Below are 26,688 nucleotides of genomic sequence, written 5' to 3' on the forward strand. Positions count from 1 at the left end.
GCATTTGCTAGGCATATTTGATAGACTTGTTTTTCAAAGTTCAGTTGTAAACGAACTGGTGTATCTTGCCGTTGTCCTGGGATGCACACCGGTGAATACTCCTGCTGTGTAAACGGTGCTCCTCGATCAGTAGGAGTGGGGCGCAGCTGGGCTGCAGCGCAGTGGCGGGACCTCCAGCGGAGGCCACCTGCCACTCGCGACCTTCCAGCGCCCCAAGGGGTCGGTCTTCTCTCCGTCCCAGCGTTTCCACCTGCCTCCTACGTGGAGCACACCTGCAGAGAGCCGGCCGCTCTCTGCCCTCACGGGGCGGTGGCTTAGAGTGGCCTGAGTGTGCTTCTGTTACTCTGCCAGAATGCAACCTAGAGCATTCTGGTTGTTAAATAATTTAGAAAATGTTCATCTATCTTTGCCGCTCCTGCTAAATGCAGAGCGAGAAAGTAGAAAACAGCAAGGAAAAAAGTGTTTAATATGGTGGGAGCATTAATGTTTCTAAAGTATCTTCAGCCCATCGAGGTGATAAAGCAGATAGCAAACCAAATATTAAATGTTAACTTCTCATAGCATTGTCCTCGAGTTATGCCCGAGCAAGTGGTTCAATATTCTGGAGCCAGTTGGCCAAGAGGGTGGTTTTAGGTTCTGATGATGTCAGTGAGGTTCATCATATGGTAGCGTGAATTAATACTTATTTCTTTCCAGGGCTCCTGTGTGGCTCAGTGGGTTAAGTCTCTGCCCTCTGCTTGGGTCCTGATCTCAGGGTCCTCAGATCCAGCCTCCGTGGAGCGCCCCCCCCACCCCGTGGGTCTCCCTGCTCAGTGGGGAGTCTGCTTCTCTCTCTCCCTCTTCCCCCCACCCTGCCTATGCATGCTCTCTCTCTCTCTCTCTCAAATAAATAAATAAAATCTTTTAAAAAAATACTTATTTCCCTTTCATTGCTGAATAGTATTCCAGGTATGGACACACCACATTTATCTGTTCAGCGCTCGATGGACATTTCAGTTATTTCTGATTTGAGGCTATTATGAATAATGCTCTATAAACATTTGTGTACAAGTTTTTGTGGGGACGGAGGTTTTCATTTTTCTTGGTGGATTCCTAGGAGCAAAATTGCTGGGGTTATAGGGTAAATTTATGTTGACATTTTTAAGGAGCTGCTAAAGGGGCTAGCCTTCTGGTTTTTCCTACTCAGAGATAAAGCATGGTTTCCAGGGAGACTTAGTCTGATCGGTCAAGAATGATTCCTTCGCCACTCCAATGATAGCAGGCGTGGGCTGTGAAGCTGTTAGCTCTCTCCCTCCAAATCACTTGTTGTGGAGACACAGCAGGTCATAAAAGATGACAAGGCAACAGATGTTCATCTGATGACCTCCAGAATTTAGTAGAATATGAGTCTTTACTCATACTGGATATGAGAGGGCATCTGCTCAAAGCTGTAATTACCTTTGGTGGAAGAAAATATAGATACTTGATTAAAGTCTTTCATTCAGTTTGTATAAAAATATGCTTTGGCTTTGTGTTATTATGATTGTTTAGAAACTCTTTCTCTCCTTCTTTCTGTCTGTCTGTCTTTCTTTTTACTTCTACTCCTCTGTTGAAAGGCCTCTTTGGAGGTATCATAATTGTGAATGTGGCCACTAGACACAGAACTGGTAACAGCTCACTTCTGGCTGCACTTACTACCGACTTGTGTGATCTTGGGGAAATTGTTGCACATTTCTAACCCTGAATTTTCTCATCCACGAAATGGGGAGAATCATGTACTTATCCCTTTGTATTGTTTTGAAAATTACATGAGAAAATAAAAGCAAGCATTGAGCTTATTGCCTGGCGCAGAGTAAGTACTTAAAAATGCTAGCTCTTTTTCTAAAAGATTTTATTTATTTATTTATTTATTTATTTATTTATTTACTTATTTGACAGAGCGAGAGAGAGCACAAGCAGGGGGAACAGCAGGCAGAGGGTGAGGGAGAAGCAGGCTCCCCGCTGAGCAAGGAGCCCGATGCAGGGCTCGATCCCAGGACCCTGGGATCATGACCTGAGCCGAAGGCAGATGCTTAAGCCACTGAGCCACCCAGGCGCCCTAATGCTAGCTATTTTTATCATTATTATAAAACTACTTCATCCGCTTTTAGACTTGTTCACTTGTCATCAGTCTCCGTGTAGGCTGTCGAGTTCCCCAGTACTCTGCAGCTGTGTTGCATTTCCTGAAGAGGTGCTGTACTCGGCTATTCTGCCATCGCTTCCGGTCCCCCAGTTCAGCCTGGCAACCAACACTTGCTTTGATCACTCTGACATCATCCTTTGCACATGTTCAGCCAACTGGAATTATAGCAAAGCAACAACTTTGGCTGATGAACTCACTATATTCCTACATTGAAGGAGAATGATTGTACAAAGTTTGAAAGAGAATAAGATGGAAATGAAAATCACCACCAGAGATAATTACAGTTAACATTTTAACATGTGTGTATATATGTGTATATTAATCATATATCTGTGTGTATATATGTATATTAAAAATAGATCACAACATATATAGTTTTACATTTCCCCTTTGTTCATTTAACATTATAATTTCTCAAGCCATTACATATTTTTTGAAAATTTTATTTTTAAAGAGAATTAGTTTTTTTTTTTTTTAAAGAATTTTAACATACTTCCTCATCCTTTTGTCATTGGGCTTGTTTTCCAAGTTTTTGCTCTTATAAAAGACATTATTATGTGTATCCTAGTGCAGGCATTTAAAAACCGACTTCCTTATTAGTATTGTAGAAGTTCAGGTATAGTTTACAGTGAAACGCGTAGATCTTCACTGTACGGTTCGATGGCTTTTGAAAATGCACACACCCAATATCCACTCCTTTGTCAAGAAAACCCCCCAAATCCTATCACCCCAGGAAGTTCTCTTGGGTCCCTTTTCAGTGACCGTTAGATTTTTTTTTTTTTGCCTTTTCTTAAACTTCATTTAAAGGGAATTGTTAAAAGAAAATTTCCCACAGATGATTTACAGATCCATTTACCAGATCGAGTAGGCTTTTGTCCAGCAATTCATGAATCAAGGAACATTCAGTCTAGCAGATTAGAAAGCAGCTTTGCAGAGCTGTACGAGGCAAGAGATTGTTTTTTATTGAGGTATGACTGGTAGGTAACATATTAGTTTCAGGTGTACAACACGATGAGTCAATATTTGTATATATTGTGAAATGACCACAAGAAGTCTAATTCACATCTGTTACCATACACAGTTACAAATATTTTTTCTTTGATAAGATCTTTAAAGATCTACTCTTTTTGCCACTTACAAATATACAATACAGTTTTGTTAACTATAACGAGGTTGCGCATGACATCCCCAGGATTTATTTATTTTATAACTGGAAGTTTGTGCCTTTTGACCACTTTCATCCATTCCACTCCCCACTCCATGGCCCCATATACAGGTATATCTTGTTCTGTTGTCCTTTACTGTGTCCTTCACAGATAATCACGTTTCTTATAAGTGGAGCAAGTCCATTGGCCCCATTTTCCCAACAGCATTTGCTCCCTTGAGTCTCTGGGTCACATTTGGTAATTCTTTTTTTTTTTTTTTTTAAAGATTTTTTATTTATTTATTCGACAGAGACAGAGACAGCCAGCAAGAGAGGGAACACAAGCAGGGGGAGTGGGAGAGGAAGAAGCAGGCTCATAGCGGAGGAGCCTGACGTGGGGCTCGATCCCACAACGCCGCGATCACGCCCTGAGCCGAAGGCAGACGCTTAACCGCTGTGCCACCCAGGCACACCCACATTTGGTAATTCTTGCAATGTTTCAGACCTTTTCATTATTATTACATTTGTTACAGTGATCTGTGAACACTGATGGCTATTTGCTAAAAGCTCAGATGATGGTTAACATTTTTAGCAATAAAGTATTTTTTAATTAAGGTATGCATATTTTTGTAGACATAATGCTATTGCACACTTAACAGACTACAGTATAGTGTAAACATAACTTTTATATGCACCGGAGAACCTAAAATTTCATTTGACTCATTTTATTGTGATATTTGCTTTATTGCAGAGGTTGGGAACCAAATCTGCAATATCTCTGATGTATGCTTATATGAGCGAGATCATATGGTCTTTCTTTGTCTGACTTACTTCACTAAGCATGATGCCATCGATGTCCATCCATGTCATAAATGGCAAGATTTCCTTCTTTTTTACGGTTTGGTAATATTCCATTATGTATATAATGATATATATAACGGTTGTTTCCACATCTTGGCTATTGTAAATAGGGGGAGGGGCAGAGGGAAAGGGACAGGCAGATTTCCCACTGAACATGGAGCCCTATGCTGGGCTCATCTCACAACCCTGTGATCATGACCCGAGCTGAAATCAAGAGTTGGACACTTAACCCACTGAGCCACACACGTGCCCCTGGCATTTTTATTTTTAATTTTTTGAGGAACCTCCGTACTATTTTCCATAGTAGTCGCACCAATTTACATTCCCTGCAACAGTGCACAAGGGTTCCCTTTTCTCCATATCCTCACCAATACTTGTTGTTTCCTGTCTTTTTGGTATTAGCCGTGGGAGATGCTATCTCACCATGGTTCTGATTTGCAATTCCCTGATCATTAGTGATGTTGAACACCTGGCAAGAAATTTTTATAAATCAAAGTGAGCAGGAACAAGGAAGATGTACTGGGCATTCGCTGATTGGTTAAACCAGGGTTACTTTCCTTATATGGAGCAAAGGGACATTTTGGAACCACGTTAGGTAATTTGTGCTGGACAGATGGGTGCTGATTGGCTGGCCTAGGCCTTTCTTTTCCGGGGGATTGAAGCGCAGAACATAGAAACTTAGTTAAGTTTTGGTTTGCTTACTTGGGGTTTAGCATGAGGAACTTCAGTTTGGACCCTATCTGGTTACTTTCTGCACTCTTTTGGGATTATCCTCTTTTGGGTCTTGCTTTCACTCAGCATAATGTTTGGAGATTCATCTACGTTGTTGTATACATTGGTAATTCATTCCTGTTTATTCCTGAGTCATAGTCTGTTATATGAAGACATGGCAATTTGTTTATCCATTTACCTGTTGATATTTGGGTTGTTTCCTGTTTGAGGCTATTATGAATAGAGTTGCTATTAATATTCTTTTTGAAGTCTTTTTGTAAATATGTGTACATTTCTCTTGGGTGAATACCTAGAAGTAGAATTTCTGGGTCATAGGGAAGGTGTACATTTAACTGTATAGGAAATTACAGGTTTTTCAAAGTGGTTATAACATTTTACACTCCCACCAGCAAGTGTGGTTCTGGTTGTTCACCGTCTTCTACAGTATTTGGAGTTGTTAATCTTGATTTACGCATCCTGGTGTGTAGTGGAATTTCATTGTGTTTTAATTTGCATTTTCCTGATCATTAACAAATTAGATTTGTCTTTTTAGTATTGAGTCGTAGGAGTTACTTCGATATTCTAGAAACAGGTCCTTTGTCAGATGTATGCATTGTGAAAGTTTTCTCCTGGTTTGTGGCTTACCTATTTGTTCTCTTGGTATTGTTTTTTTGATGAACAGAAGTCTTCTTTTTGATGATGTTCAATGTATAAGTTTTTTCTTTTATGGTTAGTGCTTTTCTTTTTAAATAATTTTTTATTATGTTAGTCACCATACAATACATCCTTAGTTTTTGATGTAATGTTCTATGATTCATTATTTGCATATAACACCCAGGGCTCCATGCAATATGTGCCCTCCTTAATACCCATCACCGGCCTATCTGGTTACTGCTTTCTATGTCTTGTGTAAGAAATATTTTCTCCTAGAAGCTTTGTGTGGTTAGTTTTTTACACTTTAAGTTTATGATCCATTTTATTTATTTATTTGATTTATTATTTTTTAAGATTTTATTTATTTATTTGATGGAGAGAGAGACAGCCAGCGAGAGAGGGAACACAAGCAGGGGGAGTGGGAGAGGAAGCAGCAGGCTCCCAGCGGAGGAGCCTGATGCGGGGCTCGATCCCAGAACACCGGCATCATGCCCTGAGCCGAAGGCAGATGGTTAATGACTGAGTCACCCAGGCGCCCCTATCCATTTTAATTATTGTGTATGGTTAAGGGGTCAAGGCTTATTTAATTTTTTTTCCATATAAACATCAAGTTGTTAGAGCACTATATATATATTTCTAAAGATTTTGAGAGAGAAAACATGAGCAGGGGGAGAGAAAGAGGGAGAAGCACACTCAGTGGGAGCAAGGATCCCAGTGGAGGGCTCCAACCCAGGACCCTGAGATCATGACCTGAGACTGACTGAGCCACCCAGGCACCCCTGTTATAGCACTATTTACTGAAAAGACTATATCTTCCCTATTGAGTTGTTTTGATGCCTTTGTCAAAATTATTTAACCAAATACACATGGACCTATTTCTGGACTCTGTTTCAGTGATTTACTCATGTGTCTACACTACACTCTCGTGACAAGCATTCGTACTATAGTAAGATTTGAAATCAGGTAATGTATGTCCTTCCCATTTTGTTCTTTGGGTGAACATCTTGCACGTCTTTCATTATTTTCCACAAAATATTTTATGATTTTGGTGCAATTATGTTTTATTAAAATTAAAATTTGTTGCTAGTTTTGATGTATTTTCAAAAATGGCTGCAGCAGTGTTTCCAATCCTTATGTTCTAGCAGAATCTAGCAAGAGCTAGAGTCTATTTCCTGTTCTCTTGAACTGACTGGGCCTTTGTGATGCCTTAGCAGGTTGTGGTGGGAGTGATACTGCGTCATTTCTGAGGCGAGGTTAGAAAAGGTGACATAGCCTCCACCTGGCTCTGTCTCCTGGGACTCTTGGAAGCCAGCCACCATGCTGTGAGGAAGCCCAGGCTACCTGGAGAGGACACGATGAAGTCTACCAGATGACAGCCCCTGCTAAGATTCCAGGGGCAGCCAGCATCACATGCTACACACGAGTGCTAAGGAGTAATCGAGGGGCAGGAGTCTGGGGCACCTGCCCCTTCAGTCATTAGGAAGATAGATGACCGTTCTACTGAATATTTCTTCTTCTATGTCCAATTTGGGACACTGTGGAAAATGTGTAAAAATGAGAGGAATTTGGAGTCCTCAGAATGCATTTACAGAATGCTGCATGAGACTGCCATAGAAGAATAAAGTTTTCTATTAAATCATCTTCCTTCCTGGATTCTTTGCCCAATACTATCAGGGTTGCCTTTTAGCCTGTTGATAAATAACAGGAAAAGATGGAGGCCCTATGAAGGAGACCTAAAAGTAAATTGATCTGGTGACAAGGAAATTGATCTGGGAAAGGAAAGGGGTTAGGGATTAGTAGTGGCTTCCACTCTGTCTATAATATTCCCTAAACTGGGGACAAGGATGAACTCTATATGCATATCTATACATTTTTATATGGCGTATATATGCCATTTCCTTTTTTAAAATGTCTACCTATGTATAGGCATATATGTACACATGTAAGAGATATACACATATATGTATACATGCATGAACATGTTTTCATGTATAAACGTTCTAAAAGGAAATGGGGCTTCAGTTTGAAGAAAGGGACTTAAGAAATGGCCCAAAGTCTGTATCTGTATGAAAGAACTTCTTGAGAAGAATGGGAGCTGGCTATTCTTTAGAACCATGAAGATTAAATAAGAACGGGCTGAAGTTAAAACAGAATTTAAAATGGTCATAGGGAAGAACTGCTTAAAAACCCTAGATCTCGAGCATTGTGCTGACAAGGGACGTTGTGCGGTTTTCCTTCCTTGGAAATCTTGGGAGAAAACATGGTCAGCCTTTCTGCAGTCACACCACGAGGGGGTGGTTTCTCTCTCTGGGAGACTGGGTCTGTCTTGGCCGATCTCATTGCTTAGGGAGGGCGCACACAGAATAGAGAGGACGGAGACAGCTGGCTTTCAGGGAAAGAAAACTCTAATCCCCTTTCTTTCTTCTACATCATCCCTTAGGACAAAAAGGGCTACTCTGACTTAGCTCAATGAAATTTATCAACCCACAGTGCTAGGGGCTTTGTGTGTCCTGCTTGACCTGTCTTTTGAGGGATATTTTCTTCTGCAGGCTGCTTCTGTCACCTGGCTTGTGAGCGCTTGGGGTGGTGACTCTAGAGAATTGAGGCAAATGCTCTTTCTTGAGAAGTTCTTGCTTCTATAAGGTAGAGACAAAATACATTTCTCTGACTACCCCTGTTGCTCTGATTTTGCATTGGCTCTTCTTTTTACAGGCATCTTGGGTCTCCTTGGAATCTAGCCTAGGCTGCCTCTGGCAAGGGTGAAAGCATTTCTCTGAGAGGTCAAGCACAGGTTACTGAATGATCCATATTGGCATTTGGATTCTAAGACTAATAGTAAATAATGGTCATTGGCTAGCTTTTATCTTTTGTGCATATATATCTTTAGAAGACCTCAAAGATAAGATTTAGGCTTGGATTCTGTGCTCAAAGGCCATCCTTAACTAACTTCCCAAGAGAGATACCAGCCAATCAGATCAGGGAAATTAGCCATGGCAGTCAATGAGAGAACACAAGTTCAAGTGAGCCACCCATCCTTGCATCTACGATGTCATCTTCAAAGTGCGTCAACTGAATCTCAACAATCTACCAGGTTGTTAGGACAGTTTTGGTTATCAGAAGATAAATACAGAAACAGAAGTGCTCCCCACCGCCCACCCATTTCATGATAAGGGTGCACAAAATCAGGGTAAGGCACTGGGTCAGTCTACAGTGGGTAAGGCAGTGTTCTATATTTAACATACTCAGCTTCTTAAAAATTAAAAATAAGTCTATCTACTCTTTCTTTTCTCATCTGGTTATGGTGGAAACATTTTTCATCTTAAAATTTGGGGCTGAAAAATTCGTATTTTTCACTCAAGTCCTCTTCAGTTCTGCTTAGCCTTCGAGGGGTTGTCACCGATAGAAAACGGACTCATTAGTGACAAAGTTCTTGACAAACTCACTGCTAGGATGAAGTGGCTTTAAGTTCACCCTCAGCAGCTCTAAAGACCCATTGAGAAAACATCTCCCACCCTGAAGCGCAGCTCAACAATTTAGAAAATTTTCTTCCTCAACATCCTGCTGAAGACTTATTTCTTATCAGAAACACTTTTTTTTTTTTTTGAGGGCCCAGAACAGGCAGGGAATCCTAATTGAAGCTGAAGTTGCCAGTCTACTGTCCATCCCTTCTGCATTTTTTCTAAGAAAATCTGGAGCAGAGGCTAGCCAGTAGGAGCCTGAGGGACTGCACGGTGTTTTCTCACGGGGCACCAATTCTTTCTGCTGAGCGTCTTTCTTCTCCTTGTCAGCCCCTGGTATTTGTTAAATTTAGCGTAATGATCACATCAATAAATGTAAGGTCAGACTCTTCTTGAATCATTTTTCTCTTTTCATTCTGAGGTCAGAATTTCATCAGATATTAAACAGATTCAGCTTTTTTCCCCTTTTCTCTTTATGGAACTGTGCCCAGAAGAACCAAGCTCAGTTTAAACACTGATGAGTAAAAACAATAAAATATGGATCAAGTGACCTTGGACAAGTCACCTCATCTCTCATTGATTTTGTTTCCTATGGAAGGTGTGTGCGGCGCGAGCGAAGTATTCCTAGGGGCTTCTAACAGTATTAACACGCCACTAATAAGAATTCTAAGCGGGCTGGGGGTTAGGAGACTGGAGACCCAGGATTTCTTTTCGTTCCAGGCCCTACACCTTAGAAATACCTGTTCCTGGAAGAACCTATACAGATCCCACCAAAGTAGACACAGAACAGAAACAGAGAAAAGAGAGAAGTTTCGGAACGGTTCGCACGGGACACTTGCACCGCAAGACAAGTGACAGGTAAAATAGGTAACAGACTGGCACAGACAGAAAAGGGTACCCCAAGGCGCGCCTGTATCCTAGAAGAGCCCCCTACAGCACCGATCCATCCTCCCCCACCCACCGCCTCTTCCGCCACCTAAAAAGCCCCGCGTCCCGCTTAAGGTTCCAGACTTTTCCCAGCCGCGGCCGCGGCCCGCTCCTCCTCCCGCCCGGCTCCCTGCCGGAGGGCCGGACCCCTCCCCCGCCGCCGGGCCAGCGGGGCCCGCTGCGGTGGCGTTCGCGGGCGCTGCCGCATTGGCCGGCGGCTGCGGCACGGACGGCGCAGCCTCCTCGGGCGGCGGCCGCGACACAGGCGCCGGCGCTCCCGGCGGCCCCGCAGTCCGGTCCAGGAGCGCGCCCACCCATGGCCCTCGGGCCGCCGCCCCTGCGCCCAGGCCCGCGCGCAGTCTCCGCCGCTCGCCCGGGGGCCGCCTAGCCCCCGACTAGGGCGCGATGCCGAACGCCTCTGGCCTGGACAGAGCTCTTAAGATGTCCCTGCCCCGAAGGTCGCGGATCCGCTCGTCCGTTGGTGAGAGGGGAGGGGCGCGCGGCGGGGAGGGTCGGCGGGGCGGGGGCGCGCGGAGGGGAGCCACCGCCCCGCCCTCCGCCCGCCTCCCTCCGCGGGGGCCTGTCCGTGGCCGCGGGTCCCGGCGGCTCCGCGCCGCCGGCACTTGGGGGGCGGGGCGGCCCAACACCTGCGCCGCCGGCAGGGGGCGGGGGCGTTGGAGACCCCAGTGCGCCCGCGGGGCCGGGATGCGTGTGCGCGCGCTCGGTGTGTGTGCGTGTGCGTGCGAGCCGCGGTGCGCATGCCCGGCCGCCCCTACGCGGGGGTGCCGGGTCCCCGACTCGGGGGGCTGAGACACCATCTGGCGTCTGCCCTCGCCCTGCGCGGTGTTTGCGGCAGAGCCCTAGGGAGCCAAAGGGTCACACGAACGTCTGTCGCTACCTGGGCCCGTGGGGCTCGCGCTCACACGGCGGCGACACAGTCGCTCCGACCACCCGGCGCGGCCACCGCACACCCCACACTGCACTGAAGCACCCGTGCGGAGGGACGCCACACCTCTAAAGCCGAACACCCCGGTGCTTCAGACACAGCCCCGCCGCACCTCGAGTCTAGACACTTGCGTCTTGTTCCTTACAGAACATACTTAGAAACCCGAATCATGTTAAGCTGGATGTTATGTGATTGTGATCCACGATGCGTTAACCAGACCCTTAGATAATGAAAAATGGAAAGGGAACTTCAGGAATGATTAGCTTTCTTACCATTTCAGGACTGCCTGCAAGTTTGTAGGTTGATCTTGGATGAGAGGAGGGGACAGGGTTTGCAATTTGGGGATGGGGCACTTGTACTCTGTGAGGTTTTTGTTGTTCTTTTGAGAAAATAGGCATATGGAAATAAATGACGCTCCTATATTTGTCGTTGAGTCATGTGGCATGGGAAGAGCCATCAGGTCATTTCAACCAGTGTTTCTGAGTAACTCAGGGCACCTTCAGATCCACCTGAGGAGAATGCCAGTGTGAAAGGATGGCGGGGTGAGGGCTGAGGCTAGACTGCGGGGAGTGCAGGCGGAAGCAGGGAGACCAGCTGGGAGGGGACAGCGGTAATCCAGGTGCCAGATGGTACCTGTGACAGTGCTAGGGTGGAAGGGGGGAGAGTGGGCATGTCCTCCATATGTTTGAAGGTAGAGCCAAACAGCATTTGTTCATATTTGGATGTGAGGTTTCAGTAAAAGGAGAATCAAAGGGTGGCTAGGAGGAAAAAGAAAGTTGAACAAACCACTCACTGAGATGGGGAAAACTGCAGAAAGAATAGGGTTCTCATTGGTGGAGGGGGCGCGGTCAGGAATTTGGTTTTGAAGGGCCTGCGAGAGAGCAGAGTGGAGATGTTTACATTTATGGACCGGGAGTTCAGCGGAGTCCTCTAGACCAGAGATGTAAATTCAAGGGTCCTGGGCAGGACCAGCTCTGTGGCTGTGTGGCAGAGCAGTTGCTCAGAGCCCAGCTCTTGGACGAGTCCTGCGATTGCTCTAATGCTGTGCTGTTGCTGTCTTAGAAGCCTTAATACTTTTTGAATGAGGGGCCTGTATTTTCATTTTGCAGTGGGACCTGCCAGTTACGTAAGCAGTGTGTATAGACGTGGCCCAGAAGAGAAAGGTCCTTGGACAGAGGCCTGGGTACATGGACATTTCAAGGTCAGGGAGGTTAAGGCAACAGCCAAGGGGCTGAGAGGATGGCCAACGAGGTCCGAGGAAAAGCCCAGAGCAGAGCTCTGAAGCTCAGTGAGCCCACTGTTCAGAAGGCAGTGGTGCTCAGCCATGCCCAGTGCTGCTGGGAGCTCAGGAAACGCAAGCCCCGAGAAGAGTCTATCATGAAAGGCACAGATGACCTTGCAGAGAGCTGTTTTTGTGTAAAGAGTGGGCAAGAACGTCTATAGAATAGCTTCAGAGAGAGAGACCTAAGAGGATATTGGAAACAGCAAGTCCAGAAAACGCTTTTGGGTGAATTTTGTAGCAAAGGGGAGAGAGCAAATTGAATGGTAGCTGGAGGGGAAGATGTGAGTTCCAGAGAGGTTGTTTTAAGACTAGTGTTAACAATCATACAGTTGATGGCGTGAGTGTCAAAGTAAGGGGTTTTTAGAGAGAAAGGAGGGACAGTGATCTGAGATCAACAATGAAGAACAGGATCATCAAAGCAGAACAGTGAAGGCATGAAGTCCAGAGGTGGGGGAGATAGGGTATTTGCTAATGAAAGGCTGCAAGTTTCAGAAGACAGGAAGGTTCTAAGAGGTGGAGTCCCTGTGAAGAATTTGCATATGGTGTGAGGAAGAAGGGGGGGCCTGTATAGTGTGGGCTCCAGACACTCCAGACACTCCGGTGAACAAGGGTAAAGGGCCTGATAGGCTGAGTTTGGATGAGGACCAGGGCAGACAGAAGTGCTGGGGCTGGGGGTGCGGCAAGGGGAGGGCTGGTCGGTGCTGGAGGGTTGGCCTAGGAGTGTCCTAAGCTCTGAAACCACTTCTTTCCACTTGACAGGGGTGTGCCGCCACGAGTGGGACATTGCCATCAGCACAGCCAGTGCTCAAAGCTTTGGGTACCTTTGTCACCCATTCTGTAAAGTGTCTTCACTCCTTTTGGTCCTTTACTCCTCCACGTGTATTTTTAAAAGAACCTGTTTTAAAATGAAATGAAACAACATCCTTTTAGAATTTTGGTTAAATCTGCATTACATTTACAGAGTAGTCTGGAGAGAGTAGACATTTAAAAAAATGTCGTTTTAATCATAAATGTGGTATTTCTCACCATTTCTATGTGTCTTCTTTTAGGTCTTTTGTTAAAGTGGTATAATTTTCTCCATAGATTTCTAAGAATTTTCAAAGATTTGTTGCTAGATACTTCTATTACTAGAATAAATGGGGTTATTCAAAAATTGCATTTTTAGTTGGATTGTTGCTGATGTCTAGGAAAGCTATTGAATTATGTTGTGTATCAACAACCTTGTGAACTGTCATAAATTTTCAAAAAGTTTAGGATTCTCTTAATTTTTTGTGTGTAGACATCTTCATTATCTGCAAGTAATAATTTCATTTCTTCCTTTATCATTGTTATACCTCATAATATTTTTCTTATTTAATGATATTTGCTAGTACTGCCAATAGAAAGTTTGACCAGAAGTGCCATTTTTGCTTTGCTCTTAGAACATTAAAGGTAATGCTTCCAGCATTTCATGCGCAGGGTGATACTTGCCGCTGGAGATGGTAGCTGGTCTGTATTACTCTAAGGAAGCACTCTGCTCTTCCTACCCAGTTCTTCATTTAGGGCAGAGGCAGATTTATTGCGCATATTAAGATAATCATACGGGACCAGCAAAATACTTAAAGATACCTGGGTGGTTGTCAGGTCTCTCCCTTTCCTCTCTGCGTCTTTGTGTTCATTAAAAGTGAATCGCGGCGCATGCATCAGAATGGCTGTAATAAAAACTAGTGACATCAGCAAACGCTTGCAAGGATGCAGGAAACTGGATCCTGCCTGCGTGGTTGCTGGGAATGTAAAATGGCATAGCCACTCGGGAAGATTTGGCGGTTTCTTTCTTTCTTTCTCTTTTTTTTTAATTGAAGTAATGTTGGCACATAGTGGTACATTAGTTTCAGGTGTACAACATAGTGATTGGACGTTTCTATATGTTATGCTGTGCTCACCGCAAGTGTGGCTACCAGCTGTCAGCATTCAGTGCTACGCACTCTATTCCCTGTGCTGTACCTTTCGTCCCCGCGTCTTATTAATTCCACAGCTGGTAGCCTGTGTCGCATGCATTTTGTCCATCTCCCACTCCCCTCCCCTCTGGCAACCACCAGTTTGTTCTCTGGATTTATGGATCTGTTTCTGCTGTTTTTGTTTTGTTTTTTTAGATTCCACATATAGATAACATAATATGGTATTTGGCTTTGACTGCTTTCACTGAGCATAATACCCTCTAGGTCGATCAATGTCGTAGCTAATGGCAAGATTCCCTTCATTTTATGGCTGAGTATATTTCACTGTCTACATAGACCACAGCTTCTTTATCCATTTCAATGATCAGTGCACGATTATCAACGGACAATTAGGTTGCTTCCGTGTCTCGACTGTTGCGAATGATGCTGCGGTGAACCTAGGGGTGCTCATATCTTTTTGAATTCGTGTTTTTGTTTTCTTTGGGTAAATACCCAGTAGTGAAATGACTGGATTGTATAATATTTCTATTTTTAGTTTTTTGAGGAATGTCCGTACTTTTTTTCCACAGTGGCTGCACCAGTCTATTCCCACCAGCAGTGCACTGGGGCTCCCTTTCCCCCATGTCCTCACTAACGCTCGTTAGTTCTTATCTTTTCTAGTTGAGCCATTCTGATAGGTGTGAGGGGACATCTCATCATGGTTTTGATTTGCATTTCTCTGTGATGAGCGATGCTGAGCATCTTCTCATGTATCTCTTGGCCATCTGGATGTCTTCTTTGGAAAAACGTCTATTCATGTCTTCTGCCCATTTTTAATTGGACTTCTTTTCGTGTTGAATTGTATAAACTCTTCGTATATTTTGGGTAGGGTAGTTTCTTATAAAGCTGAACATGCAGCTGTCATTTGATATAGTAGTCTTGAGCTTTGCTTTCAGAGAAATGGAAACATATCTTTACACAAATACTTATACGTGAATATCCATAGCAGCTCTATTCATAATAGCCAAAACATGGACGTCCTTCGACAGCTGAAAGAATACACAAGCTGTGGTACATCCACACGTGAAATACTACTCAGAAATGACAAGGAACCAACTGCTGGCACACACAACAACTTGGATGGGTCTCCAGGGAGTTGAGCTGAGTAAAAAAAGTCCAAGTCCAATCCCAAAGGCTACACGTCATTTTATCCTATTTATACAACATCCATGAAATGGCAAGATTATAGGAATGGAGACTAGATTAGTGGTTGCCAGAGTGAAGGAAGGCGTGGGGATGGGAAAGATAAAAGGGGGACATGAGGGATCCTGGTGGTGCTAGAAATAGTTCTACGTCCTGACGTATCCGACATCGGTATCCTGGTTGTGATACTGTGCTATAGTTTTCAAGATGTTTCCACGGGACGAAGCTGGGTACAGGGTACATAGAATCTCTCTTTTTCTTACAACTGCATGTGGATCTAAAATCTCAAAATAAAAAGGTTAATGGAAAAAAAAAGGTAAACCATAGTAATTTTTATCAAAAGAAAATAGTCATCAGATTTCAGGAATGGTACTGTACTCTCAATTCAAGACATTTGAGTGATAGTATTATAATTTCATTGATAGGCTGTTCCCTCAGGGCAACTATGTTGTTTACCACCTGTTTCTGTAACACGGCAGAACCTCTGTGTTTGAGAATCTTCGTGCTTGGCGCATCAGCTCCTGCTTGATGTATCTTGGTAGGGTCTGGGGCAGGGGTGAACTCAGACCTTGGTGCGCTCCCTTCGAATTATCTCATTTTTTAAAAAAATCATAGTGAAAGGATCAAAGATCAAGATTATGTGCTCAGCTGCCTACTATTTAGGAAAATAATTCTGGGATTATTATTTTTTGCTAATGAGATATCTTTGACTCCTCCTTTAATCTGGATATTCAGTGGTACTTTTGCAAAGTCCACCTTTCTCCAAATATATATTTTGTGTTAGTGTATCTCCGACAGTTTCCCAGGCGGTGAGAATGCAAAGACTAATAAGGGGCGGTCCCCCTGCCTATATGGAGCTTACAGTTGGCTCAAGATCGAGCCTTTCTGTCCAGTAAGGGAGACAGAGTGGAACTGGAGTTGTCGATTTTAACAAATCTATGTTGAGTGCGTGCCGTGTTCCAGGCACTGCCCCTGGGGCTGGAGATGGAGCGGCGAGCAGAGCAGGCATGCTCTCAGGGAGCTTGTGGTCTCGTGGCTGGTTACAACCCACTGGGGTCAGTGCTCTCAACTCTCTTATCCTGACTCGCTGTGACACTCATGGACAGTGACACTCACAGATGGTGACGCTCCTGGACAGTGCACACAGATGAATAGTGAAGTGGGTATGTGTGTATGGGTGTGCGGGGGGTGGAGGTGAGCAGGGAGGATGAAAGGAAGGGGAGTTGTTTCTCATAGACTATGTTGTCAGCAATATCTAGGGAAGAAACATCCTCCCTATTTTATTAAATTTTGGGATTTGGCTTAAATGACACAAGATTAGCAATGAAGAGCCGGTGGGCAGTAAGCACAAAGACCAAATACAGAACCTGGAAGAGTACACATCTTCCAGAAACTGTCCCTAGTGTGTCCTCTTCCAAATCCCACGTTGGACCCATCTATCTCTTCTGTCCTCTCCTGGTCAGCAAAGGTGTTTTTCTTTGTGTTTTGTTTAAAATGCTTTCCTACATGGACTTAGTTTTCCCATAACAACCTGCCTCAAGGTTCAAGGGGATAAGTAGGAAAATGAGGGCAGTTGAAAGTACAAAGAGCTCTAATATTAGAACGTGAGGGTGTGTTGGAAGCCAGAGCGGTGTATTGAATTCAGAATATGCAGATCACGATCTGCTGAGTGGGGAGGCACAAGCCGCTTGCCTGAGGTTGGCTGGCAGTTCCTTCAGCACCCCAGCGAGGGCTTTGGGAAAGCGAAACCCTCGGGGTCATTTCGACTGAAGATGCAGTTTCAGTACACTTAAACAGGGAAGTGGTCACAAGACGTATTACTTCCAAATCCCAGAAACAGGGTTGGGGTGCAGTGAGCTGGGGGAGGGGCAGCCCTCTATCCCAGGTCATGAGTGAACAGGACACAGAGAACAGGGTACAAGCACCTATGACTTGCAAGGTGGTTGGGGTGGAGGGCACTTGCTTTTCTTGACCTTAACTCTAAGTGGTTATTTTAAAGGGCGCCTTGGGACAAGCAAAGTGGGAACTGATGGTGCACTCCTAAACTCAAGTCCATCTCGACATGCCCAGAGCCCGGCATGTCATACTGTAAAATACCTAGACAGCAACTCAGAAACACAAACATTGTTTGTTAGCACAAAGGGCTGGATGACATCTCAGAAATGGCTTCATCCTCCAGTTTCACAGAGGAGAAAAAACAATTCAGAGACATTCCTTGCTTGCTGGTTAGTTTCCAGCAGGACCAGCTAATCGTGGAGCCCAGGGTGCTTTCCGCCCCCTCCAGCACGCCTGGTTCAGTATCACACCCAAGTTGAAAGGATCACATTCTGTTTTTGTCTTCGGTTCCTCAAATGGAAATACATAAAGAGCTAGGCCTAATTCCCCCTGCTTCTGTTTTCTGTACCATCTATCTTGTGGGTACTCAATAAATAAAGCTCTGACTGAGCTCTGTTATGGATTAATTTTTGAACTTGGTCTAATGGTATAGATTATGTTTGGAAGTTTCTTTATGACAGTATACATCAGGGTTAAAACACACCCAGCTTTGGACTGGAGAGAATTGGATTCAATTTGGTATGATATTGGAAAGCTCCCTTTATTTCTATTACGGACGTGGATGAAAATAAGTTTTGTACCTCACAGGGTAGTTGTGATTAGTGAGTAATGTGTATAAAGGTGTGTGCATTAATTATTTGATACATTAAGAGAACTTTGTGATGTAATCAAGCTCATATTGACAATGTCAGATCTTTCTCACGCTGCCCATCATCGTTCAAGGTAAACTCCTGCACCCAGATGCTTACCCTGCAAGCCGGCAGGACTGGCAAAAATTTCCCCTGTCGTTATTTCCTGCTTTAAATCTCACGATGGAGGCCTAACTAGGAGTCATTATTGGAGGATTTTAAGCATTCTTTGTGTGTCATTACCCAGGTGTCTGTGATCACCCACCAGGTGCGCGGGATGGTAGATAGGAATTCATCCTCCAGCGTCTCTGGACGCTCTCACCTTCGGTTTGCTTGTCCTGCCTTCAAGGCCATTTTTTTACCCTACAGGTGGCCAGTAAGCGCCTCAGGTGATGGCTTTGGTTGCTTAATAATTGATTTTCCTTTTGCAGTGGACGTTTTATCGTAAACCCTTCTTTGACAGAGGTGCTGGCTAGACCAAGGGGTTAAATTAAAATTATTCTCTAAAAGCGTTTTCAAACGGTTATGGGAGGATGTGTATAGAACACCTTTAAAGATGAGTTTCTGCCTTTCTTCCTTGGATCTTTACATTTACTAAATATAACCCCCGATCAATACAACACTGAATACGAGATATTATTTACATCCATTTAGGCCAGGAAAAGCGCTCAGGGCAAGTGTTAACAACCATTAAGAAAGACTAAAATAGAAGTGATCTCATATCCATGCCCTGGGAGTTCTTCCCCATCATTAAGGACGAACACAGGAACAAGAGCTGAGAGAGAGCCCTTGCCAGGATAGAGCAAGAGAAGCGGGATGGTTAGTTGCTCACGCAAAATACCCTGACAGCCCATGCGGACACAGTCACACACGGATACCTGCGTCTCCCTGCAAAGACGTATTCATAAGAGCGCACGAATAATATGGTTCCTTCATCAGCAGTGACTGGGGAGGGCTCACTGTGTCAGCATACTCCTGTGGCTGGTGTGTGTGTCTGTGTGTGTGTGCATGTGCTGTTTTCGTGTGTCTTTTGCTCTGACAGCTCATCTTCCACTGCTCACTGTCTGTAAGAACCGGAATCTGACATAGCATCACATTTCACCCTAAAAAGTGATCTAGTTCTGATTAACTTTGATTTAGAGGTTTTACATTTGCAAGTACGTTTTCCAGTCCTTTGCAATCTTGTGCCAAATAATAAGCAAATGTCACATTTCACACATTTCGGTGAAGTGTCTGGGGGCTGCTTCTCTGTCTTCTGTCTCTGGAGATACTGTGTCGGCTATAGTCAGCACTGAGGCTCCAGGATTACTGTCAATATTTTAAGTACCTCACCGAGGCTTGTCCTACGGGGAACGAGGGTAGCAAATACCACATGGAGGAAGGACCTCTCTACTCGGACATTCGGAATCTCATCCCAGATGCTAAGTTCAGGGAGCGTTGCTTTCTTCCCTGGCCTTAAATGATGCCTTCAAACTGCAGAGAAGCTCATTCACATTCAGGGGGAGAAAACCGTGGCTGCTAAGCTGCTCAGCTTCGTGCTCCATGGGCTCAAGCCGCTTATGAACTATTTTTAGCCACATAACGATTATCCTTATTTAAGGCTCTTTTCCATTTTCTTTCTGTTTTCTTTATTCTAATGCACCGAGGAAACAGAACTTTGGTTTCACAGCTACAGAATTTTTATCTTTGGACCCCCAAAGAGGTAGTTCCTGTTTATGTAGCAAACAAACGAAGTGACCTTTTGTCCTCTGGCATCTCGGGAGCCTTGCTCAGCAGCTGAGTTGAAAGGACCAAACTGCTAAGGGTGTGAGATAGTGTGCAGTGTTTCTGTTGTGCCCCCCCCCCCCAGTCCCTTCCCCACGTTACCGACGCTGTGCATTGGTGCTGGCGAGAATATTAGAAAGCTGCTCTCTGGATCTGCTCTTCGTTCATGTTCGTGTTGACCCTTCCTGATGCTTGGAAATGCATCTATTCAACTCTATTTAACTCTCCCACGTCTGATTTTCAGATGTTCGGGGGTGGGCCAGTGTTCTGGAAGGCAAGGCACCAGTGTGGGCCAGAGACGGAGGGGGCCTCAGGTAAAAGTAAATCGGGCTGCGTGTAAACACAAGGCATCAGTAAAGGTCACAAATGCGGTGCACGGTTAGGGGCTGTGACAGTATTCCGGGTGAGAAATAATGAGGGCCTGGGCCAGGGCAGCACCAGAGACGCAACGAGGGAATGACTATGGGAAGCACAGCTGAGTTGGGATCGACAAGGTGTAGAGATGGAACCAGGCAGGTAGAGAAATGTGTCCATCTTTGCCTGTCCACTGTTTATCCTTTGAGAGCCCAGATGCTTTTCAGGGTGTCGGCAATACTCAGAGAGTCGGACACTATCGAAGTCGAAGGTGACTTTCTAGATCTCAGTGGTCCCAGCTGGGGCCGCTAGCCACAAGTGGCTACTGAGAACTTGAGGTGTGAGTCGGACTGAGCGGTGCTGAAAGTGTAGAAAGCACACTGGAGTCTGAAGACTTACTATGGAAAAAGAATCTCGGCCATCTCATTAGTAATGTTTTCTGTTTATTATATATTGAAATGATATTTTGGATAGGTCAGGTTAAATAAAATATATTATTCCCATTATTTTCTGTGGCTTTTTACTTTTTTTTTTTTTTTTTTTTTAGTGTGGCTACTAGGAAGTTTAAGACGGTGTATATAGCTTGGACTATTGATGATCTTGTCCAAACATTTGTGATTGACCTTCATGGAATTGCAGACTTTCAGAAATAAAATTTTCTGGGAGCCCAACACCCTCCTTCCTAGGGGAGGAAACCAAGGCTATGGAGGGTTACATTCTGGAACTTGCCCAGTGTTCCAGGGGTAGTGACAGCCCAGAGCCCAATATTCTTTTCGGGGTTATTTTGTCTGTCTTTTACACTGAGTGAAAATCTCTCTTGGGCATAATCTCTGCAATCCACCTGAAGTTTCTTCTGAAAATTAACTGGCTTGCAGTACGTAGCCCCCCCCTCCCCCGCTGCCCCACACGTCTTCAGTTTTGCTTTCTGTAGTTTCAGTCACCAGCAGTCAAAATGCTGTCTGGAAACAGATGGTCCTTGTTCTGGCCAATTGGCGGAGGGTCAGTAGTAGCCTAACGCTACGTCACAATGCCTGTGTCAGTGACCTCACTTCGTCTCATCGTGTGGGCATTTTATCATCTCACAGCCTCACAAGAAGAAGGGGGAGTGCAGTGTAATAAGATATTTTGGGGGAGAGGCCACATTCACATCACTTTTATTATAGCATATTGTTACATTGGTTTGTTTATTAGTAATTATTAATCTCTTACTGTGTCTAATTTATAAATTTACCTTTATCGCAAGTATGTAGGTGTGTATGTATAGGAGAAACATAGTATACATAGGGCTCAGGACTACTATCCACAGTTTCAGGCATCCACTGGGGGTGTTGGAACGTGTCTTTGTGGATAAGGGGGGGTTACTATACTGCAAAATCCTGTTATATTTCTTTGAACCTAACATCTACTAAAACCTGCTTGAGTGTTTGTCGTCTGAGATCATCAGTCAGTGTTTGCAAAGAGGATCTTCAAATATTATGCACCTGCAGTTTATGATTAAATGAACTTTGGCCACGTGCTCCATGGTCTAGAGAGAGCAGCTGGCAAATCTTAACCGCTCAGATGACAACGTCCTTTACACCCAGTGGGCATCTCGGTATAGATCTCCTCTTCCCAGAGGCCAGTCGGTAATTGGAGTTGAGTTGAGTTTTTAAAGAAACACATTTTAAAAATGTTTCCCTCTTAGTGTATATTTTCTTCATAACTTTCTCAAAAGGGTGTCCCCCAGAAATGGAGAAAGTAAACACAAAAGAAAAAATAATCCAAAGGCTGTGCTCAAACACCATTAGGCTGTCAGTGGCACTGAGTCTTGTTGAAAAGACAAAGTAGGTTTTATTACCAGGGGATGAAGTTGGGCTTTTTAGATTGTTCCTGTACTTTGAGTTTTTAAGAATTTCTTTTAACATTGATGAAATTATGGGCTGTGATACTAAATACAGGCTTGGTAACTGAGGTGTTACTTGTGTTGTTGTTAGCAGTCTAATATCTTGTACCAGTGGGTTGTGGTTGTTTTGTTTTAGGGGTATGATTTTTTTTTTTTTTTAGATTTTTATTTATGTATTTGAGAGAGAGAGAGAGCACAAGTAGCGGGAGCGGCAGGCAGAGGGAGAGAGAGAAACAGGCTCCTCACTGAGTGGGGAGTTCGATGCAGGGTTCGATCCCAGGACCCTGGGATCATGACCTGAGCTGAAGGCAGATGCTTCACTCCCTGAGCCACCAGACGCCCCTAGGGGTATGATTTGACTCAGTCTGTGAGTCTGTGTAATGGAGAGCTTTGTCTTTTGTCTCTGATATATTTCAGGAGAAGTCTTGGCTTGATGAGCATGGCTGTAGAGTATGACCGAAGACACCCAGGGTAGGAGAGGTCGTCCGTAGTTCCAGGCTTGCCGTCCAGGCTCTGTTGTGCAGAATGATACGTTGACAGCATATACCAGGGCAATGCCAGCCGTGTCGTGCTGAGGCTTGGGAGGTGACACCTTGGATGTGGTGATGTGTCTGCCACCTCTGAACTAACTCGGTGCTGTGTCGTCACAGGTGAGGTGGGCACTGTCGTGTGGCACCGTGACAAGTGCCTCTGACATACACCCACCATCGCAGCATCACACAGCGTTCCCGCAGCTTTACAGAGCTCCTCCTCCCCGACTCCACCCCCCTGCCTACCGCTGGTCTTTTTACTGTCTCCACAGTCCTGCCTTTTCCAGCATATCATTCGCTTGGAATCCGACAGGATGCAGCCTTCTCAGGTTGCCTGCCTTCCCTTAGTGATAGGCTTGTAGGGTTCGTCCGTGCCTTTTCATGGCCTGATAGCTAATGTTAAATCCCTGAGTAATGTTCCGTTGTCTGGACGCACCACGGTTTATCTATCCATTAAGCTACTGAAGGACATCTTGGTTGCTTCCAAGTTTCGGCAATTATGAATAAGCCTGTTGTAAGCATCTGTGTGTAGGTTTGTGTGTGGACAGAAGTTTTTAACTTCTTTGGGTAAACTAGATCATATAATGAGAGTATGTATAATTTGGTAAGAAACTGCCAAGCCGTCTTCCAGAGTGGCCGTAGCATTTTACGTTCTCACCAGAAGTGAATAAGAATTCCTGTTGCTCCACTTCCTCACCAGCACTGGGGGTCCTCAGTGTTTGGATTTTAGCCTTTCTCATAGTTGTTTTAATTTGCAGCTGCTTAATGACACATCATGTGGGCATCTTTTCGTATGCTTATCTATCTGTAGCTTCTTCGCTGAAGCACCTATTCGAATCGTTTGCCCATTTGTAACTCAGGTTGTGTGTTTTCTTACTGTTGAGTTTGAAGAATGCTTTGTACGTTTTAGATACAAGTTCTTTATCAGATAGGTTTTGCAAATATCGTCTCCCAGTCTGTGGCTTGTCTTTCATTCTCCTAGTGTCTTTCCCAGAGCATTTTAATTTTAACAAAATCCAACTTATCAATGTGTACTTTCATAGATGATGCTCTTCTTGTTTCAAGTTTTCTTTTATAATATTTTTCCTTAGCTTTTTGAAGCTTATTAGGTGTAAACTTATTTTTCTAGAGAGTACTTTTATTTTTATTTTTTATTTTTTTTAGAGGGTACTTTTAAATTGCGAATTACACATATTATTCCCCCCCCCCAAATAGGCAAGAATTAATCAGCGCATGTATCCTTTTCCTCTTCACACTGAGCCCTGCAGACAAAACGAAGACAAAATCCTTGGCAGTTTGACTCCCTCCCCCTTCCCTTCTCTGCCGAAATCCCGAGTTGGCCCCGGAGCTTGGTGAACCAGTGGTATGCACAGCTCTGTTTGCTCACAGCCTTCCTTGTGCGCCATTTCTCTCGTTGGGGTAGATCCCTTAGGATCTCCCAGTGACCATCGGTGAGTGTAAACTGATTCTTCCTGTCCCCCAAAATGCTTTTATGTCGTCCTCCCCATTAAGCGATAGTTTTGCTGAATACGGAGTTCTAGACTCAAAACTCTGTTCCTTTGGCACTTTAAGGCAATCGCTTCATTATCTTCCTGTGCCCAGATTTGCCGATGAGAATCTAAATCCATCTGATCCTTGTTCCTTTGCCGCGAAGCTGTTTTCCTTTTTGATTAGTTTTTAATGATATATGTGCCCTTGATGTTCTCAAGTTTCAATGTGATGGTCTAAGTATTTTCTTTTCCCCATCAAATGCTCAGCGCTGGAGGGCCCTTCTAATCTGAGAATGCTCTTTCTTTTTTTGGGGGGCGCGTTTTCATCTAGCGCTGTCAGTTACCCCCTCCACCCAGTATTCTCCCCCTTCCTGCCCACAACTCCTCCATATGGCTGTTGGCACTTTGTCGCTCCCCGCAAGCTCCTTAATTGGGTTTATACTCGTTATCCCTTAGTGTCCCATTTTGGTATCATTGAAAGGTGTTACCTTTCAGTTCACTAATGCACTCTTCAGCTTTGTCTTTCTCCTTGGTTTATAACTGTTGGCTTTTTATTTCAACAGCTATGTGATTTCTTTCATGGTCTCTAACTGATTCTCTTTTCAGAACAGTCTAGTATCGCATAAGGTATTGAACGCTCTCCTTTCCTGGAGGATGTGAATCACACGTTTCTAAGCCTTTTTCTGATGGTGTTATCATTTGAGCGTGAGTTCTGTTTGTTTTCTCCTTTTCATGCTGTTCATGCACCTTAAGCACTTTATGATTCCAGAACTCATTTTTTCTTTTTTTCAGTTGAGGGTCCCCAGAGGGGGCAAAGCAGAGCTGCAGGGAGTCTGCACTATCTTCAGTGAGTGCAGGGCACGCGCGCGCACACACACACACACACACACACACACACACACACGCTACCAGGTGGGCTGCCTCCACGGATGGTCTGCTGAGCCTCTTTGCTCCTTTCCTTCCACATGAACAGCTCTGTGTTCCATGAACAGAGAGAAGCGGTCTCCAAAGGAAAAGTGTTGGTCAGTTTCCAAAGGGCCCATGTGGCCGTGGTTTAACCCTTGCCAGGTGTCCTTCGGGACCGCAGTAGTCGTGCAAGTTGTTTATCCTGCTCTTTCTTTTGCTGGACCGCATGCCTGCTGGCTGCAGAGGGGAAGCCAGCGCACTACTCTGTTTTCATTTGATCTGTGCTGTCGTTTAGGCTGAAACAGCCCTGACTTCAGGCAGGCATGCAGCCCAGATGACTCCAGTCCGACCTGCTTCTGAGTTCTGACCCTGACACATCCTCGCTGGGTGTCCATGGGGAAGTTAGTGACCAGACTCCATCAGCCCTTCTTTCCTGGTCCATAAAATGCAGGTGATAATAATACCCACCCGGCTGATTACTGAGAGGCCTTGAACTGGCTAACACAGGGAGCACCTACCACTGCCTGAAATTTACTGTTACTCAGTAATAATTATAAAATTAATAATTAAAAACAATGACATAAAATGCTACTGTAATTATTTCAAGAGTAATATGCTAGGGATCTAGGGCTCTGACCCTCCCCGTTTTATTTTGTTCATAAGTAGATTGTGAACTTTTCTCCATTTAATATGAACCCTATATGGATACCGAAGTCTTTGTCTGGAAAGTCAAATGACAATTTCAGTGGGCTTAATTTTTTTCTTTTTAAAGACTTATTTATTTTAGAGAGAGAGAGCTCATGGGAGAGTGCATGAGCAGGGGAAGGGGCAGAGGGACAGGAAGACGGGGCATCTCAGGCAGACTCCCTGCTGAGTGGGGAGCCCGATGCTGGCTTGATCTGCTGACTAGAGATCATGACCCGAGCCAAAATCAAGAGTCGGATGCCTAACCGACTGAGCCACCCAGGCTCTCCTGTAGTGGCCTTAATTCTAAAGAGCATTAAAAATTCTCGTGTCAGCAAATGCATGGGAGAATTTGTCTCTTCTTGTGAAACAAGCCAGTTTTCTGCCTGATGAGGGTGCTTTGGTAAACTTCGAGGAATAGTGACCGTGCAGAGCCCTGCTACCCAACCTCCCCGCGCCCACACCGGCCACTGGCAGGGATACAGGCATGCCGAGTCGGCGCCATTGCAGACTTGTACTTTTGAACTGAAACTATGGTAAGCAGTAGTTTGAGCATTAACAAGGATGGATGTTTTTCCTCTTGGAATCCAAATTGTCGTTTTCTCTCATCACTAAACATGGGAGGTGTGGCAACCTCATATATTCCAGATTCTAAAACAATTTAATGGTCTCTCTCTCTCTTTTAACCTTGATTTCCACTACAGAGCATATCTTTCAGGGACCCTCTGGCTTCTCAGCTGGTCTTCTAAATACAGGATGAAATCATTGTTTCTCTGGACCACTCCTTTAGCATTGGAAATAAAGAGAACAGGCTCATTCTGTGTTGAGGTCCTGAGTAACTCCAGAAAACGTGGCCGAGGCAGCCAGGGCCTAGAGAGCCACTGAGAATTTCTCAGGGCAGTGTGAGCAGCCATGAACCTCCAGCTATGTGTTTTCTCAGGAATTAAAATCGTGCAGACAGTTCTGTGTGGCAGGGTCTAAACCAACATGTGTTTCCACATCTTAAACTTTTCTTTTCCCTTTTTTGTTTATATGTATTCATTTCTAAACACTTGCCTCTGCTTTTGTAGGTCACCCTGAGGTGGGCTGAGGGTCACATGCACGCTGTTCGTTGGCTTTAGCACTTTTCTG

At 44.6% G+C, this 26,688-nt stretch overlaps 1 protein-coding gene across 1 annotated transcript in view; it reads left to right on the forward strand.

The window, feature by feature from the left end:
- The first annotated feature begins 10,321 nt into the window (after positions 1-10,321).
- LOC103664303 (phospholipid-transporting ATPase IB) overlaps positions 10,322-26,688 on the forward strand; it is a 565,982-nt gene continuing 549,615 nt past the window's right edge. Inside the window, exon 1 of the mRNA XM_040621665.1 lies at positions 10,322-10,397. Within this exon, the coding sequence (XP_040477599.1) occupies positions 10,322-10,397 (76 nt within the window). The remainder of the gene's footprint in view (positions 10,398-26,688) is intronic.

Source organism: Ursus maritimus, unplaced genomic scaffold, assembly GCF_017311325.1.
Source record: "Ursus maritimus isolate PB19 unplaced genomic scaffold, ASM1731132v1 scaffold_10, whole genome shotgun sequence".
NCBI lineage: Eukaryota > Metazoa > Chordata > Mammalia > Carnivora > Ursidae > Ursus > Ursus maritimus.